This window comes from Metopolophium dirhodum, chromosome 1 (genome assembly GCF_019925205.1).
Source record: "Metopolophium dirhodum isolate CAU chromosome 1, ASM1992520v1, whole genome shotgun sequence".
In the NCBI taxonomy this organism is placed as follows: domain Eukaryota; kingdom Metazoa; phylum Arthropoda; class Insecta; order Hemiptera; family Aphididae; genus Metopolophium; species Metopolophium dirhodum.
The window spans coordinates 140,312,941-140,333,058 of NC_083560.1; the positions used below are offsets into that span (position 1 = coordinate 140,312,941).

At 29.7% G+C, this 20,118-nt stretch overlaps 1 protein-coding gene and 1 pseudogene across 2 annotated transcripts; one reads left to right on the forward strand and one right to left on the reverse strand.

The window, feature by feature from the left end:
• Nucleotides 1-7,875: 7,875 nt before the first annotated feature.
• Nucleotides 7,876-9,068, reverse strand: LOC132937327 (uncharacterized). 2 transcript variants are annotated; one of them, XM_061004152.1, is made up of 4 exons: nucleotides 9,019-9,068; nucleotides 8,536-8,948; nucleotides 8,288-8,463; nucleotides 7,876-8,110 (listed from the first exon to the last, which is right to left on the reverse strand). In XM_061004152.1, the coding sequence occupies exons 2-4, from the start codon at nucleotides 8,765-8,767 to the stop codon at nucleotides 7,886-7,888; spliced, it is 633 nt and encodes a 210-aa protein (XP_060860135.1). In that variant the 5' UTR covers nucleotides 8,768-8,948; nucleotides 9,019-9,068; the 3' UTR covers nucleotides 7,876-7,885. The 2 variants fall into 2 exon arrangements, with proteins under 2 accessions (XP_060860135.1, XP_060860136.1); XM_061004153.1 differs by having other exon boundaries at nucleotides 8,536-9,044.
• Nucleotides 9,069-9,932: 864 nt separating this feature from the next.
• On the forward strand, nucleotides 9,933-12,995 carry LOC132933477 (uncharacterized; annotated as a pseudogene).
• The last annotated feature ends 7,123 nt before the right edge of the window (nucleotides 12,996-20,118 follow it).

Here is a 20,118-nt window from a genome sequence, read left to right on the forward strand (position 1 = left end):
AGATATAATTTCATTATTAACACCAGTATAACCAACACTTTTTGATGATGACAAAAGATTTAATCTGGTTACTAGCTCATTCGGATCGTCATAATAAACTAATTGGGTTATATAAACCAGAGCCTTTGTTAGTCTGTGGTGTTGAAGTAAAACTAATCATCTCTTCAACTGTGGGATATGTGGACACAGAACTGCTTGCTGACGGACGAAAATCAAATGGTTCATTTTCTATGGTTGTATTATCATGAATATTACTACGTTTAGGGTTCAAACTAGATAATTGATTCATAAGTGGTATTAAATTAATACGAGTTTTAGAATTATTAATTTTAGCTATATCTTCGTTAAACTGTTTTTCCTCGTATTTCATTCGATCATAAAGAGGTTATACAACGGTCATCCATTTACGGAACTTTGAGGTTTTAGGTTTCCCATCTCTTTTTAAATGTACACCAATGTTTTCAAAATGTTGTAATAATTTTCCATATTATCTATTGTCGTATTTTTTGGCACGTACATCACCCCAGCCCCACTCATTTGGAATTTTAAAACATTTTGTACTTAATTTTTTATGACAATTTTCAAAATTTGTACGGTCTTGGTTAATCCATTATTAACAATAATTATGGGTGGGGCTGGGGTGATGTGATTTCAGCCCCACCCAAGGTCAAGAATTGCAAAATAATAGTCATCACTACGCCATATTTTAGTACGTAATTTGTATGAATTTGTACGACTGCTTTTAAAATTTGTACGATATTCGTTCGGCGGCAATCGCAAATACTTAAAATCTACCGTCACCCCAGCCCCACCCATCGTCTAAATTTCAGTGTTTTCGAATTTATTCCCGTGCCATATTTTAGTACGGAATACCTGGAGGAGAGGTAACGAGCTTTATATTCTCTACATCTTGATTATTTTTTATGTGTACATAATACGTACGGTGTATACCTGTATGGTAAAAATAATCTGTATTCGATTTTGAAAAAAAGAACAAACAAATTTAAGAATGAAATTTTGAATTGTTTATTAATATAAAATGTTAACCTTAGCTTTACTCGCTATTGAATAGTCTGTTTAGTTTTTTTTTTTTCATCGAACTCTGAGAGAGTTGATTTAAAAATAGGTCTAAAAATAAATATTATTATCTATATCGCGATATCTGTAATATACTGCTTAATACGACAAAATAAAAAGGTGACCGAGATAATTATTTTATCTTGTCGTCGTATTTGTTATAAATACAAGTAGGCTAGTAGGAGAATAGGCCTAAAAAATAATCGTATAATATTATTGTTTTTTTTTGATAGTATAATTTTTGTGTAAACACTTAACACATGTAATATTTTTAACTTTGTAATCATAAAACTAAACACATATACATGGTGATTTTTATCAAGTATTATTATTAATTAATATATTAGAAAATAATACGAATAATTATAAACAAATACAATTATTAGAATTAGCAAACAACAATTAAATTATTATTATTGACGATCGATAGGGAAATAATGTCAACCACATAATTATTATTTTTTATAATTTCTGGACTATAAAATAATATAATCGAAAAAATATCCAAACAATTGTTCGCATAGCGATATAACGAGTTTTATATTCTCTACATCTTGATTATTATCTATGTGTACATAATACGTACGGTGTATACCTGTATGGTAAAAATAATCTGTATTCAATTTTGAAAAAAAGAACAAACAAATTTAAGAATGAAATTTTGAATTGTTTATCAATTAATATAAAATGTTATAGTAAATGTTAAATGGTGTAAATAAAAAATTCGCAAGGTACCCTTGTATTACCTTTCACTGGAATTGGTTTGGACTTTAAGTCATCATAAAGTTCCCAGTTGTTCGAATGGTTCCGCTTGCAGTATGATTGATAATGTCCAATACTTTGCCGTAAACTACTCATCCCGTGTCTATGTGAACATATACCTCTCAGCTCATACTTTAGGTTGCTTGATGTCGGAAACTATTAAACAGTTATTGATATTTGACCAAATAAAATATTTTGTCACTACATCATCTGTTAATAAGTACGTTGGATTTTCAGCGATATGTATAAATTGCCCGTGTTCATTAATTGGAACGTATATTGGTATAATGTAATACAATTTGAAAATTTCGCCGATACATAGTGGAATTTTTATTGAAAATATTATTCTATCGTTCATTGGGTGAAGGTCTATATGTAATATTTTGTATATTTCTTGTATATTATTTTCATTAAATTTGATAGGGATTTGTAAATTTTCAGGTAGAATATTTTCTATTTGTTTTATTTCTGACAACAACTGATCTGGTGTAATTATAAAAACATCTAATTTATTTGTTTGAACGTTTGATATCATTCTTTGTAACCTCGTTACAAATATATGTAATTCAAATATATTATTTTCAATTAGGGATATTAATCTTAGAACAATAATTTGTTTTTTTTCGTCTATTAATTCAATATTTATGTTGTTAATAGTGGTTTCAATTTTTTTAATATTTTTGTCAAATAACAATTTATTGTCATTAAATGTTGTTATGGTCTCATTGAAATTTGTTATTGTGCTCCTTAAAATAGAGACTTGGTCTTGAACTATGTGTATCATATCTTCATGATCATTCTCTAATTTGTTAATCGAACTATCATACCTTCGTACATCGTCAGCATCGGCAATACCAAACATCCACTGTAGTGCCGAACAGGGTTGCCACCCGTACTATTTTTTAAAGTATTGTACTTTTTTTTTCACTTTTGTACTTTGGACTTAGTAGTTTTAATAAAGTAAGCTAAAATACTTTATTTCTTATAACATTAATTACTTGAGGAAAATAGTTCATCAATAATTATTCTTAACACGGAATATAGATATTGTTGGAAAAAATCATTCATTATATACTAACTTAAAAAAATAAATTCCTAATTTATTAAAAGCAAACTGTCATGCACATAATATTCACAACTCTGTAAGACATGCAATGAATTTTATATCATTTGATATAGAAAATGTAATTTTAAAAATATATGCTCATTTTTCTCAATCTTCTGTAAGAAGTGAAACATTAAAAGATTTTTTTAAATTTTTAAACTGTGAATGGTCTGAACTAAAGAAACATGTAGTGACTAGATGGTTATTTTTACACCCTGCCATAGAAATGATTCTAAAAAATTGGGAACCAATTAAATCCTATTTCTTATCCTTGGAAAAATGCCCTCCTTTAATATTAAAAATACTATTTAGTGATGATCAAGTGACAATAAAAACTGACATAGAAATATACTTTTTCTTTTTAAGTCATATTTTGCCCTTATTCAATGAATGCATTAATAAATTACAAGGGAATAACATATCAGTTATGGTAATTTATGGTTTGATGAATTCATTGAAAAAATCTTTAGAAATACGAATAAAAGATACATTTTTTGGCTTTCACACAAACCAACTTATTGAAACGTCAACAAACAAAAATATTCTTATTAATGATTTTTTAAACTTTTTGAACAATGCAATTAATTACTTGAATAAATGGTTTGATTTCTCAGATTTAAATTGGTTAAAACAAGTAAAATGTGTTAAACTTTCAAGTGAACTTATATATTCTGAATTGTTAAATTTGATTAGTGAGCTTAAATTAGAAAATAAACTTTTTTTGAATATGAATGAACTGTATGACGAATGCAATTGAATAAATGAAATGTTACCATTATTAAAAGAACCTAATTCAAATTCATGTAATAAATGGCAAAGTTTATTTAAAATTGCAAATCTTGAAAACAATAACTTTTATCTAAAAAATCAAGCAACATCAAGCTACTGTAAGACTGTAAGAGAGTATTTTCTATGATGAACTTAAAATATAGAGATGAAAGAAATAAGTGTGGGCTTGAACTTATCAAATATGAATTAATTATCACTCTTAATGCTAAAGAAACGTGCACTGAAATTTATGATACTTTTTTAAAAGATAATAAATTACTAAAAAAAATAAAAAGTATACATTTAAAAATATCGTTAATAAAAATAATTTATAATATATTTATAGAAATAATTTAATAATAAAATATTGTTATAAGTTTGTTAAAAAGCTTAGTTCTTAATACTATGTTTTAATTTTATGATGTTTGTATGATATCAATAAATTCACATTTTTTTATTGTTCAAATAATTGTTTTTTTTTTTGTTCTGTACTTTACTCATTACTGGTTTGGTTCAGTATTTTCACAATTTATTTTGTGTGCAAAAAAATCTCCATAAGTCATGATGTACTTTATTTTAAAAACAAAAAGGTGGCAACCCTGGACTGCCGAACCTCCAGACTCAAATGATCGCTTAACCTAGCCATTTGCCTAATTACCTGTATATCTAAATTTATTTTTTTTAAATGCTTCTCTAAGTTATTTATAGTTATTTGGTAAGTGTTATTAATTGCATATGTGTCAATTGTTTTTAACATACTCCTTATATCACTAAGGCTATTTATTAAATATTTTAAATCTATAAATGTATTAATGGTCCAACTACTTTTACATAATTTACCTTCCCCTAATATCTCGTACTGTAACCCCGGACTATTGGTGGTAAGAGTGAGGTTGAAAAATGCATTGTCTTGATTTTCACTGGATATAATATGATTGATCAGCAGAAACTGTAATAGTATGGTACGACAAATCAAGTTCCAGACATCCATTTTCATTGTAATACTCTGATGAACATTTAACACAATTATAATATTATTAATAATAGAAAAAAAAATCAATATGAATTTATAATATTGGTACTTACTTTGTTTAGTAGTTTGACGTTACACTATGATGCGGACCTAATGGGGGCCGCGTGGGTGAGGTGAGGTTGAGGTTGAGGTAACCAAAGGTTATACGACAACAGAAAAAAAAAAAAAAAAAAACACAACTTTTGCACTGCGATGGTTAACTTTATTGTTACGGTATTGGCCCGGTCGGTAACCGTTTTTAACGCGAGTCCAAAACAAACAATAAAAAATAAGAGAACAGACGATTGGCTGGGGACGTGTCGGTGTCCGTCTCGTGCGGGTCGTCGATGATAAACTGGTGACTTTTCAATCCGGTTCACCCAACGGCCGGCCGACGGTTCGCAGCGCGGGTGTCGCGCGCTGGCGTCGTCCGTCGTCGATTGGCGGTTTGTTTGAGAAGCGTAGCGCGGCTTTCCGCGTAAAAGGCTATTTGAATTCAAACAGCTATTACGCGGGACCGCGTCAACTATAGGTATTTGACTATATTGTATTGCAACAAGTATGATAGGTGTAAAAAAATATAAATGTAAATAATAATACTCTATGTTCGTATTTCACAAGAGGCAGTTATTTGCTCAAAAATTACAAGTTTCCATAGCAGCTCTGCTATACTCAGCACTGATATAATTACTGTGTTTGTTATGAAATTGGTATTTAAAAATTATAATCATAGCTACAAATTGATGACCTAACACTGGACCAGTGTCACTACTCACTGGTAATACTACGACCGACTGACTTGATTCAGGTTTGTGTGTTGTCACGACAGTGCTCCGTGTCACAAACAAAAACTCTTATTCAGCTGATCCCACGGTTGCAGCATCGTCCAACACACTATTTCTGTTTTATAATTACAATAAATGTCATGACTTTGATTTAGTTTGTTTATGAATATCAGGACGCGTCCGTCGAATGTCTTGTTCTAGTTTCATTAGTGTATTTAGTTAATACGTGACGCGCAATGTAAGTAGATATAAGTCAAATGTGACATTGTAATGTGCAAATACAGTGAATATATTATTAACTTTGATCGATCTGTAATTTTTATTGTTTAAACATTTATATACTTACAAAGTTACAAATATGTTTAAAACATATAATCAACCACATCATTTATATGTATTGACCAATCGGTTAAAAGTTAATTTACGAGAAGCAATACAAATGCTTAAAAATCCGAACAAAATATCAGTGTTGAATGTTCAAGACTTGAGCCACAGCCAGGTAAGTGGTATATTTGTACAGAACATAATAATACAAAATTAATGTCAGATGGCATCGAGTGGCAAGCGACAGGCACAAATTTATTACCTAGTGATAAAAAACCAATTATGCAAGTCGAATACTTTGCATCGGAAAATGTATACAAAAGTATTTTTAAGTTGACTGGAAAATATCGATATAATGCTACTTTGATAAATTATGCACAAACTTCAAACGCAAACATTACTGACCCACCGGAAAATAAAATCCATACGCCACAGTTTATTTCTAAAAAAAGATCCATAAAAAGTGTAATGAAACATCGTTTTAAAATATTCAAAAAATTAACTAATGAAGAAATAGTGAATGATCAATCTAATATTGAACCAATTAGGTAATATAACGCCTATTTTTTAAAATTATAAAATATTATTATATACTACCATTTTTTTTAGAAACATCAATTTTGACCCACGTGCTTTAGGAGCTGACTTTTCCCTTCCAGGTACTTCATCATCTATTTCTACACCACATTGGTAATAAACTATTTATTTTATACTACATAATTATGTTCTACCTTTAAGTTATCTATTACCTATACTCATTCATCGTTTTACAGCTCTGCTGTCCACCCATTCCAATATTTTGAGCATGTTTTACATGAACATGATGCAATTGAGTCGTCTGCTTTTGAAGCTAATGCATCTCCGAAGTTATCATTTGAAGTACCAGATAAGTATGCACTATATTATACATGTATTATATACAGTGACACAACTGGGGCTAAAATGTTGGGAGGGGGCTGTAGTCCTCCTGATATTACATGAAAAATAACCCGTCGGGGCGATGCCCCCACATCCCCCATAATAATTTAATTAAAAATATTAAAAAAATCTGCTTCAAAAACGTCTGCTTCATTTATTCAAACACAAAAAAATACCTTTTAGTTTTTTTTAATTTGTTGTAAGTTACTTGGAGTTAAATTGAAAAAAAAAACAATAAATGTGGCATATATTAAAAATGATTTGTATATTTAGATGTGTAGGTAATGTACTGTCTACTATAGAACCGACAATAACATCCCCTAAACTGAAGGACCATCAACTATAAACATAGACAGTCATACTAGTCATACTAATAGGTAAATATAATTTACAAAATTGTGATTTGATTTGTTTATTTAAGTAATTATTTTTTATAATTTCTTAGTACAACTTCTGAAAACTTGTTTAAAGGACGACGAGTAGTAGATGTGTATCATATTTTCAATCAGATTCAAAATACCGTCCACGTAAATGATATTGGTTGTTCGTTTTTAGATATGACTTTGATAAATGAAAAACAGTTTGGATTTAGAACAGTATTTAAATTTATTTGTAAAATGTGTAACACAATATCATACATAGAATCAGAAAAACAAAAACCTGATACTTATATGCCAATTAATCAATCAGCAGTAAGCGGCACTATTGCTATTGGTATTGGCTATAGTCAATTATCAGAATTGTGTGCAACAATGGATATTCCATGTATGTCTTCCAATACATTTCTATCGGTTCAAGAAGATATTAGTCAGCAAATTCATATAATCGCTGAAAGAGAAATGCAAATTGCTGGCGAGGAAAAAAAACGGTTGGCCTTAGAGTCTGGTTCAATTGATACGGATGGAACGCCAATGTGTATTGCAATGTAATTAAATAACAAGGAACTTTTTGTTACTTATATCACATTTTTTAAGAAACTGTTAAAAATGTAATAATATTAAAAGCAGTTTAAAACAAAATATAAAATTTAAACAATGTAAATTAAAATTAAAAATATAAAAACAATTAAATAACAAGGATCTTTTTGTTATTTGTATTAGGTTATAGTGTAATGTCATATTTGATGAAATTAATTTAGTTCATTAATTCCAATTTTCTTTTTTTAATTTCTAACTCAACATTTAATATTTCCATTTCAACTATATATTTTTCTTTCATTTGAGAAATTTCAAGCTCAATTTTAGTCTTGTTTAAGCATGCAATTTTCATTTTTTCATCTGCAAGATTGCACCACTTTTTGTTGGTAGTTGTGCCTGTACACTTTTTGGGTGTCTTTTCATATACAAAAGCAAGTTTTTCCTATATAAAACAACAATTATAACTGTAAAATGTACTTCCTTAAATAGTTGATTCATTAAAACAAATTTTTACTGAAGTTCAACAGAAAACAATTTTGATATTGGCTGATTTTTGTTAACATGAGTAAAAACTACAACAATATTAAATTACAAAATGTAATATGATAATAATAATAACCTGTACAGGATCTGATAGTGAAGATACTAATTGTTTAGATAATGGAGTCTTTAATAATGCTGGCGAATAATCATCCCAATCTTGCTTTCCAGGATTACTGGATAATGAATTAAATTCTATTTTAGATGTTGATGGAATGTTTGAAATTTCATTATCGTTGTTATTATGAGAAATATCTTTAAAAAATATTTGATTTCATTATACCTTACAAAATATTTTTTAATATACAGCTATAAAATAAAACTAACCTGGTTCATTGTCTTCATCACAATCAAATACTGCATAATCTCCAGTTGCTTGAGTGGTAAGATGATCAAGCGTTTCCATTTCAGATACACTGTACACCGATACATTTTTTGCTGGTCCACCACCAGTTCCTTTAATATAGGACTTTTCTGCTGTCACTTTTTGTTTCAGTGTTTTTTTTATATTATCCCATTTCTTTTTTAATATATTAACTGGACGGTGTTCAAGAGACATACTATTGCAATTAAATTCTTTACCTAAGTCTTCCCAACTGGACTGTTTCTGTTTCCATGTTAATGAATCTGATTTCTTACATTCAATTTTGTCGCATCGTTTATGTACTAATGTTTTAGCAACTCGATTTCGTCAGATGAAAAATTAGTACTTCTTTTTGCCATCTTTCTTCCCTAAAAAACTATATACAACTATTATTTTATTTACTACCTATTTAACAATTTCGTACAGGGTTCAAAAAACGCACTTACATACTGTTTAAAACTATTTCTCAAATTCAATTTTAAAGTTTTAAACGATCACAATATCACATTATCACTGATTACATACTGTGTGTACACTATTGCATGCGCTTTACGTGATAGTATACTGATTAGCCGTGGAAGAATAAACAATATAGCCATTATAAGGCTTAAGCTAAAGCTTAGCTAAGTAGAAGATTGAAATACTCGTTCACATTTAAGGTTCACCTTAATCAAAGTTTTTGGTTTATCTTAATTCTAAGATAAACCCGTATTGAAATACCAGCCCTTATTAATATCAACTTCATATTATTTAAAACATAACTAATGAATACGTGTATAGGAGAATAATCGTCTAACTATCGTACGAAAAGTACTTCAGGTTACCTAAAGTTAAAACGTAAAAGACGCAACATGGTTACTAAAAAATGTATTTAATCTTATTATTTTATGTGTATTTTAAAAAAGTATTTAGATTACAAATGTAAATCAAGCTATCTTGTTAAATTTGTTGTGATTTATGTATGGATACACATATTTAAGTTAACAGGAGCTTTCATTAAAAAGTAAGTCTAGCGAGGATCGAGCGCGCGTCGTGTACGTACATTAGAAATACACGAGTGACAATTTACGCAATGGTCAATATTGTATGGACCCGCTCAACTAGACTGTTTGTGAAATAATAAGGCTTGATGCACACGTGCGGTTTTTAAACGCGCGGTACCGCGTTTGCGTTTACTCACAACTGGATTGAACTATGCACACGAACGCGCGGTGACGCAGTGGCACCGCGCGTCAACTTGCGGGCGATCGTGTACCGCAATTCCCCGAGGCACCGCACTCGCATTTGCGGAGCGTCATAACGTGTTTTTGTATGTGCAGTGCACACGAGCGTCGTTTTGCCGCAAAACATAAAAAAAAATATGTCCGAAAATCTTGAAGAGAATTTTGACATATCGGGGAAATAAAAAATCATCCAGAATTTTGGAATATTGCTGCCGAAACATATCGTGATCGACAGAAAAAAAGAGGGGCATGGATTAAAATTTGTCGTATATTTTGTAAAGATTTCGACGAAAAAGACGAGAAGGAAAGAAATGAAAGCAGCCTCACTCGCCTCTAATATTCTACTCAACAGTACCATTGACAAAATATCATCCTACGATATTTTTACGTCCGTCAAAAATAAAATCCTTTTGTCATGGCAACACCACTGGGACTCCATTCCGCCTACCAACAAACTTAAACACATAAAATGTTCTGTGAAACAGTGGTCTACACCTCCGGACCTCAACCGACGTCAAAATATTGCCATCACTCGCATTAGAATCGGTCACACCTTTCTCACACACTCCTTCCTCATCAGTAAAGATCAACCCCCTATATGCAACACATGTCAAACCCGTATCACCATAAGACACATTTTTGAAGAATGCCCAGTACACGAACCAACCCGCACTCTGCTCAACCTACCACCCAACATCAAAGAAGCTCTAAATGAAGAACACACTTTAAAAACTATCGAATTCATCACCAAAGACAACCTTATCAACAAAATATAGTTTTAATATAAATCAAATTGTAAATCTATTTAAACAAATATTGTAATTTTTTAATATTGTAATCTACTTTTCTTTTTTCCTTTTTTTTGCTTTGTTAAACTAAAACATAAATGTTGGCTAATAACCTTTGTAGTTGAAGCCTGTAAACTTTAAATAAAAAAAAAAAAAAAGAAATGAAATTTGTAAGTATTATTTTATACCATTATTTTTTCGAAATCGCAACTTGTAAGTTTAAACTTTTAAGATATTCTGACAAATAATATTCTAATTTTATTATTATAATACTAGTTTTACTAGTTTTACTCATATTAGTTATAAATAGTTATTAATATTCATTGTTATTGAGAGTATCTATTTTTAATTTTTATCAGCTGAACGTCTAGACGGTCATTTTAGGGACTGACGCACACTTATTCGATATTGTATATTGTGACAGTGGATATTGATCAATAGTCGCCTTATGTTGTATTAAAAAAATACATCCGTGGTTTAATATATTTTGTTAATTTATTTTAGATTATTAGCGTTTTGAATAGGTAAATACAGTAAATAATACAATACAAATTATACGAATAATGAATAATAATACAAGATTTTAATATAAAATATAAAATATAATTTATTTGCCATGGGACACTACCATTATCGGAAACAAAATAATCTGCCAACTGGTTTCTCGCTTGAATAAACTGATTAGGTGCTCTAGAGGGTCTTGGATGTTCTTGAAGGTCTTTTTGTCCAATGGATCCTTCTATATACATAGTATCTACTAGTTTAAACCCATCCCTAGCCCTAACAAAATTATGGAGAGCACAGCATGTCTTCACTAAAAGTATTGATAAATCCAAATTTGCATTTATTGGTTTATGAAATATTTTCCATTTATTAGAAAGTATTCCAAATGCAGACTCGAGATTCCTCCTAGCACGAGATAACCTGTAGTTAAAAATCCTTTTTTTGTCCACCAAATATTTACCACTGTAGGGTCTCATTATATTTTTTGAAAGTGAAAACGCTTCATCACCAACGAACGTGTAGGGCATATTTGGACTTACAGTTCCTGGGAGAGGTTTGCCCCTTGGAATATGTAACTCATTATTTTCAAGTTGTTCATACAAATTGCTCCTTTCGAATACAGTGCTGTCCGATTCTTTTCCAAATGCCCCAACATCTATGTAAATGAAATTGTATTTTGCGTCTACAATCGCCAATAATACAATTGAAAAAAAAATGTTTATAATTGTAGAAAAGGGACCCACTTATTCTTGGCTTTCTTATTCGTACATGTTTCCCATCTATGGCACCTAAACAATTAGGAAACTGGCAGTTTTTTTCAAAACCCTCTGCAATTTCTCTCCAACGATTTTCAGTAAATTCTGGAAAAGACTCTTCTCGTAAACAATCCCAAAGAGCATTGCAAACTTTTCTTAATATTTTTCCTATCGTTGTGTGTCCAAGTCTGTACGTTAAGTGTAGATCGATTTGATCACTTCCACTACCTAAGTACCTAAACAATAAATAAAAAAACAAATTGACAATCTTTGAATATTCATAAAAAGGTTAATACTTATAAAATATCAATTAAATATTATTATTTATTATAGATTAATACAATTTTCAGTACCAAATTACTTGTACATAATATACATGTTTTTATTGGTTATTTCAGGCACTAAATTCATTCAAAAGTGGAAGAACATTAAAGATCACTATGCTAAAAGTGAGAAAAAAATGTAAATCGGGACAAGCTGCTAATACTGGGAGACGGTACATTTATGCACAACAGTTGTCATTCTTACAAACTGGTCATGTAGCTTAGATCATGAAGCATTATTGGACCAGCAAGATTCAGTGGACCATCAAGAGTCACATTACAGTAGCTTAGATTTAGATGGATCAGAATGCCCTCCTCGCTATAAACAGAATTCTACAAAGAAACGTAAAAATGACTTAGAGTCTTCCTTGGTAGAATTTTTGAATACTCCAATTCCTACAACTCCACCAATTGTTCCAGAGATCAACCCAGATAGATCTTTCTTTGAAAGTTTACTTCCGTCTATAAGTAGTTTCACAGAAGACCAGAAGCTGGAGTTTTGTTGCGAAATACTGAACATTATTAAGCGTATGAGGAATCAACAAGCTGTACAGCAATATGGATATCCACCAAACAACCCACATTACAAACCCGCACATGGATATGGTCAGAATACGTATCCATATTCCAGTTACATCGAGCTTAATCGTCCCCCTCAGCCAAATCAATGCCCCACACCAATTACACAATTACGAACACCTCTTTCTACTCAACTGTCTCAAACAACCAGCACTGGGGTTCCTACAATATCTCCAACATCCTCAACTTCAGCATCTATGGACAACCAGTTTTACAGTGAAGAAGATAGCATAGACCTTTTTGGAGATTAATAAAATCATTTGAAGTAATATTTCGTTTATAATTATAAATAGGGAACGGATTTAAATGCTCTAAAAAACAAGAAAAATGCCTTAAAAAAATACGATTTAATGCCTTAAAAAAATGCTTTAACATCAAAAAATGCACTAAAAAAATGCCTTAAAAAACTTTAAAAATGGGTTTTATATTCAATAAAAACAAAATTTTAAATTTAAAACTTATAAAAAACACATTATTATGAAAAATCTAATAAAAAATATTTAAATACAATACAACCTTAATTAATTAATTTTCAATTATCTTCTGTCCATCTTCTTTTTACCCTAAAAGATAAATAATTTAATAGGTATACCATTTAGATAGGTATATTCGTTTTACTTTTACCTTTTGTTTCATAGCATTGTATTATACACGTGTCAACAATAATTTCGTAATTTCGTAACATAATACATATTTAGGTATTTTAGTTTTTTTTAGAATGAATGTGGAAAAAATGTTGAAAAAATGTTGAAAAAATGACTTAAAAACCACAAAATGCACTAAAAGTTTCAAAAAATGCTCTAAAAATGCATTAAAGTCTTAAAAATGCAAAATAATGCAAAATAATGCAAAATAAAAGATACATTTTTTAATTCTTTGACGTATGAAATGAACTTTTTGCTTGGAAACCAATGTTTTCGGACATTCAGAAAAAAATGCAATTTGCATTCAAATCCGTTCCCTAATTATTATTATTATTTTTTAATTTACTTTGACCGAGTTTTATGCCTTCGGCTTTCTCGGCATCAACTTAAATACTAAATTTGTTCAAATAAACATATATATATATATATTTCCCCAAATTGAGGTGTTATTATTTCACCGTCGGTACCTTACCTATTACTGGGTCAAATGTATTCCCGTTCTTAGATATTAAAAAAAATCCACGGTACTCCGGCTTTCGGGTCTCGGTCCGTGGTTGGCGACCGTGAAATGTTCGAGGCGGCCACATGACTCTCGAGAACATGATAAATATGATCGAGCAGTCACAACCTTTTTTTAATCTCGTGGCTTTCTTCATACAGTAGAGATTTTTGTAGATCGGAATTAGCATGATATGTCTGTAAACCTTCTTTGCTAATGTCAATTTCTTCATAAAGAGGTGAACTGTCTTTGTTGAATTGACTATGGATATTATTACGGATTGTTGTGTCGTTTGGTAATAAATTACGACTGGACTTTAAAAGTGACATGACACGGAGTGAAGATATATGATGTTCCAAAAACAATTCAATATCTGTGGGTAGTAAAATATTTTTAAATGTTACATTTTTTAATTTTTGAAAGCTTGATTTTACCCCCTTGATTTTCAGCCCATTTTTGAAATGGATTATTTAACACTTCCTAGAGCTTCATTCAAATTTTTCTGGGTTTTTAGTATATGAACTTCTTCATCTTTTTCTAGATCTAATACTTTTTCCAATAGGTCATCGTTATCCGTTAAACCAGTTGCACTAACAAAGATAATTCTTTGTTTGTGCGTTTCACACGGCGTTTTTTCTCCACTTTAGTATCAGTACCATCGGTTTCATTTGTCAGTACAATGAATAAACTTAACAACAGAGAAAATATTTCTTCCAGAGACTTACTTCTTATTAACATACATAACGACCGGAGTATAACCTCTCTAACTTTTCTTGCTACAGTTTTAAGTGGTGGCCATTTGGTAATTAATTTTAAAAAATGAGCAATATCTGTTCTTATAAAGCATCTAGGAATCCAATGGTTATTAGTGGGGTGATTATTCAAAATTAAATCAGCACATGCGTTGATATAATCCTGTAGCGAAGAGTTCCGGGTAAAACATTGTACCACTGCTGACAGTATTGCCAATGACTGATCGCATACTGTCATTTTTGGCATTGGTACATCACTCTTCTTCCAATTAGCAAGCCAATTGGAAATTGCCACATTGCTATGCCTTTCACTAAGCATATTAGTGACGGTAAAACTAAATTCATTTTCTTGATCATAAACAAGAGCTTCATAAAGAAATATATACTTTGTTTTTTCGCTATCGTATTTTTTAAAGTTTGAAACTACAGAATCAGTTGCATCAATAATAATTTGTTGACACTTAGATGCACGTGCATAATTTCTGTATAAGTGAATTTGCTCTCCAGTATGATAGTATACGTAAAATGGATCGAGACCTACGTCATGAATTACAGTTTTAAATTCAATTTCAGTTTTCGTTATACATAAAGCGGTCAATTTATCAGAATGTCGTTGATTATTTAAGCCTTGGCGTCTTTTTAAATTTCTCAAAGCATGTCCAGTTGGAATTATGGCTGGTTCATGATCACCTAAGTATAAATTAAAAAAAAGTGGTCAATTGGATGTCGCTCTGCTGTACAGTAGATTACAAGTAGGTCACTGTATGGTGGATGGTATTAAATTTGAATCCAATGATATAATATCATTGTATAAGAAAAACGTGTTATGATCATACCATGCCATCATATCTGTTTATATTAAATTATTATATTATATTAATTATAATTGTTAGCCATTAAGAATAAGATAAAATACACACATACACTCATACACTCACACAAACATACAAAATTAGATATATGGATCTCCGTTAGTGGTTACCACACTTGTTGTACTGTCACCGTCCGGTGCATTTTAGATGTTCGTAAGCGAGTACGCAGATTGTTAATATAAAAACGTATACAATTTTTTTATGTGTGTAAAAATAAATAACTTAAATAAAAGTTATATTAATCAACTAGAAAAGAAGATCTTGTTGTTATACATCAACCATAGTCAACTCAATAATTAAGGAGGTAATATTTTTAACATATTACTATTCACATTTCGAATCATTACAAAGGATTCTGAGTGGAGGCGGTATGTCAGTCTAGGTATATGAACAAAAATATTTAAAAATAGGAGATCTTCTACAACCATGATTATACCTACTCTGTGTCTGCAGCTGCCAGCTGTGATCACGATGTAGAGAAGATACCTATTACTTCTATTACTATAAGAATTATAATATTAACATATAGGTAATAACTTATGTTTAATAGTATACTCTAGAAGAAAAATCAATACATTACCATTATTTTATTATTCTTAATATGCTAAAAATATATTGAATGTATCATAATATATATAATATGTGAACAATATTTAAAAATATAAATGTTGATAAACTGTACCTATTTATTATGTATTTAAGTTCAAACTTATTAAAATTCGTATTTTAAAATAATTCTATACTTTATAATTAATATAATTTCATTTTTAACACCAATTAATTTTTGATTTTAATTTTGGGTACTTACCTGTTTTCATCAGACGCACAGCTTCATTTTCTCTGTATGTCTCGCACGAAATCCCCTTTTCTACTATAGATGATAACGCATTTTCTATAAAAGGACCAATCATACGCTGTTTTTTAGTTCCTTTATGTGGTTCGTTGAAATTCCCAACATATGTACGTTTCATAAGTACTCTGTAATAGTATAATTACATACCTAATATATTGGATTTCTTCTTTATATTTTTAAAAATAAAATTACCTTGCATTTTCTGGGGGTTTTTCTGATACTATTCCTTTAAAATAGGATCCACAAACAGAACACCGACCAACAACAGACACATAGTTATCACCATTTGATAACACTTTCGCTCGGCGAAATGAAAGGCAATATAGTAACTGTGTATGTATCCAAAAATGCTCTGCAACTAATGGTGTCCATTTGTTTTTGGGTAAAACTTCATAGGTTTTAAAACGCTGAAGCGGTCGTTTTTTATCCACTAAATTGTATTAAACTCGTTGTGGTTCGATCGTCTTCCATTCGTCAGATAAGATTGTAATAACAAATTTTTTATTTGGGAAATCTTCATCGCTATCCACTTCATTAATAGACTCGGAATCTATATATTGTCTGTTTATATAATTAAAAATTCACGGAAAACACAAATTAATTTTGAATTAAAACATAACTAACCATCATTATCGTCCAAATTATTGAGTTTAATGTTTTTGGGTAATACTACATTTGGTGTTTCAATTGGGGTCAATCCGAGTTTTTCTTTTATCCCATGTTATCCTTTATAAACAAAAACATGCAGAGCATTGCACGACATTTGATTATTTAGTCCAACACTTATCTCCTGCCATACGGAGTTTGTAGCTACAACCACTTCTAAGAACAAATATAAGAACAAATTTAGTTTGGTAAAAAATTGTTTTTAAAAAAACACGCATCATTGTAAAATCAATACATTCATTGCTCCGCTCAGAATCTAAAATCGATTAAATCGACTAAAGTACTATATAGAAGTAGGAATAAAAATTATAATATCGAAATAATAAAGTAATATTATTCATTGACAAAATTATTATTTTAATATTGACTATTTGGTTATTTATAAACCGTGCGCGCCTGCTAAGTAAATAGTTTCGACCAATGGTTCTGCTACACACGGGTTGGTGATGTAAGTACGGTTTTAGAACGCTGTAGCTATAGTCGCGTGAGCAGTACATGATCACAGCAAATTCGTAATTATTAACTAAAAACATTTGCTATTTTATATGGTCATTTAAAAAATTTAAATTTGTTACAGACTTCAAATGCAAATACAATTGGTTAGACAATATATTATAATAATATAGTGCATCTTAAGTTAACATCTACGAGTAAGGATGAAACGGTTAGTGGCGTAGATGACGAGGAGGATAAAACAACAAAATATTTGTGCAAATGAAACTCTTTTTTAAATCTAAAACCGTTTCGGCATGTGGATCGGTGCGTGAGATGTCGGAGATATACTAACTAACGGTCAGACGTCATCCTTATAGTATCTGTGATATGTACTTATTACCACATAGCCGCATATCACAATTAGATTTATAATTACCACTATCCATAAATACATATTAATTATTAACTATTATTATAAATCCATAATTAGGTAACAGTAAGAAATTATTTAGTGTAAAAAATCGATAATCTATTGAATCGGAGAACTGATTATTAGCGATTAATAATTAATAATTATATTCCATTTACCTAATTGGTTATTTTGTTTTATAATTCATAAATAAAAAGAATCATTAAAAAATTATTTAAATTATTGACCATATGATGTTATACTATAAGTTATGAATTATTACTTATTAATTTTTATAAATCATTATTATTGTATAGGTAAATGGTCACATGGATATATCATGTACACTCGCGTTATTGTTTGTACCTAGACATGTTTCTATTAATATTATTAGGTACTTACTTTTTTCTCCATTCATATCAATTATCACTCTCTCCTTAAATTTAAGCATAATACTTATAATTTTATTAGGACAGTTGGTTTTAGACCTCTCATTTTAAATTCATGGTAAATTTAAACAATTTAAGCAATTTAATACCAGCGATGAAAATACCTTGAAAATCACTAATCGGAAGCTCGTAATATAAATTTGATCAATTAATATAAGATTATAATATTATCACAGTACGACACACAGACACAGTATTAATGGTCATGACAGTCAGGTCTAAACTGAAAAAGATATTTGGAAAAAAGTAATTATTTCTGTATTACAACATCGACAATAGTCAATGATCTATTAATATCAATGTCAATATAAAATATAATATATACAAAATGATTTACAATATTAGTAGCTATATTAGTAAAATTAGTTATTTTGGGAAAATAATATTCTATATATAATATTTATTATTCATACAGAATGTAACATACCATAATAATGACCACACTGCAAATATTAATACTAAACCGTGTGCATAATATAAATTACGTAGATACCTATAGTACATTGGAACAGAAAAAACTACGAACAAATTTAAAAATAATTTTTATATATTTTAATGGAAATACAAATTAACACATTGGAGACGACTTGATACTTTTTAAGGCATTGTTACGTTCATGACGAATGCCGTGTTAAAAACGGTCAGTAAATAATTATAGACGAGCACCGTCTTTTACAAGAAATCGTTTAAGTATATCGATATTTTTTTATATTAAATTATAATATAAATTGTATTGAAAATATCGCAATACCAACAATTGTTTGGATATTTTTTCGATTATATTATTTTATAGTCCAGAAATTATAAAAAATAATAATTATGTCGTTGACATTATTTCCCTATCGACCGTCAATAATAATAATTTAATTGTTGTTTGCTAATTCTAATAATTGTATTTGTTTATAATTATTCGTATTATTTTTTAATATATTAATTAATAATAATACTTGATAAAAATCACCATGTATATGTGTTTAGTTTTATGATTACAAAGTTAAAAATATTACATGTGTTAAGTGTTTACACAAAAATTATACTATCAAAAAAAAACAATAATATTATACGATTATTTTTTAGGCCTATTCTCCTACTAGCCTACTTGTATTTATAACAAATACGACGACAAGATAAAATAATTATCTCGGTCACCTTTTTATTTTGTCGTATTAAGCAGTATATTACAGATATCGCGATATAGATAATAATATTTATTTTTAGACCTATTTTTAAATCAACTCTCTCAGAGTTCGATGAAAAAAAAAAAAACTAAACAGACTATTCAATAGCGAGTAAAGCTAAGGTTAACATTTTATATTAATAAACAATTCAAAATTTCATTCTTAAATTTGTTTGTTCTTTTTTTCAAAATCGAATACAGATTATTTTTACCATACAGGTATACACCGTACGTATTATGTACACATAAAAAATAATCAAGATGTAGAGAATATAAAGCTCGTTACCTCTCCTCCAGGTATTCCGTACTAAAATATGGCACGGGAATAAATTCGAAAACACTGAAATTTAGACGATGGGTGGGGCTGGGGTGACGGTAGATTTTAAGTATTTGCGATTGCCGCCGAACGAATATCGTACAAATTTTAAAAGCAGTCGTACAAATTCATACAAATTACGTACTAAAATATGGCGTAGTGATGACTATTATTTTGCAATTCTTGACCTTGGGTGGGGCTGAAATCACATCACCCCAGCCCCACCCATAATTATTGTTAATAATGGATTAACCAAGACCGTACAAATTTTGAAAATTGTCATAAAAAATTAAGTACAAAAT

Coding starts and splice junctions, on each gene's coding strand:
- LOC132937327 (XM_061004152.1), bottom strand. CDS start 8,767: ATGTCTCTTGAACACCGTCCAGTTAATATATTAAAAAAGAAATGGGAT. Junction 8,464..8,535: donor TGATGAAGACAATGAACCAG/GTTAGTTTTATT, acceptor TATTTTTTAAAG/ATATTTCTCATAATAACAAC. Junction 8,111..8,287: donor CACTATCAGATCCTGTACAG/GTTATTATTATT, acceptor TGTTTTATATAG/GAAAAACTTGCTTTTGTATA.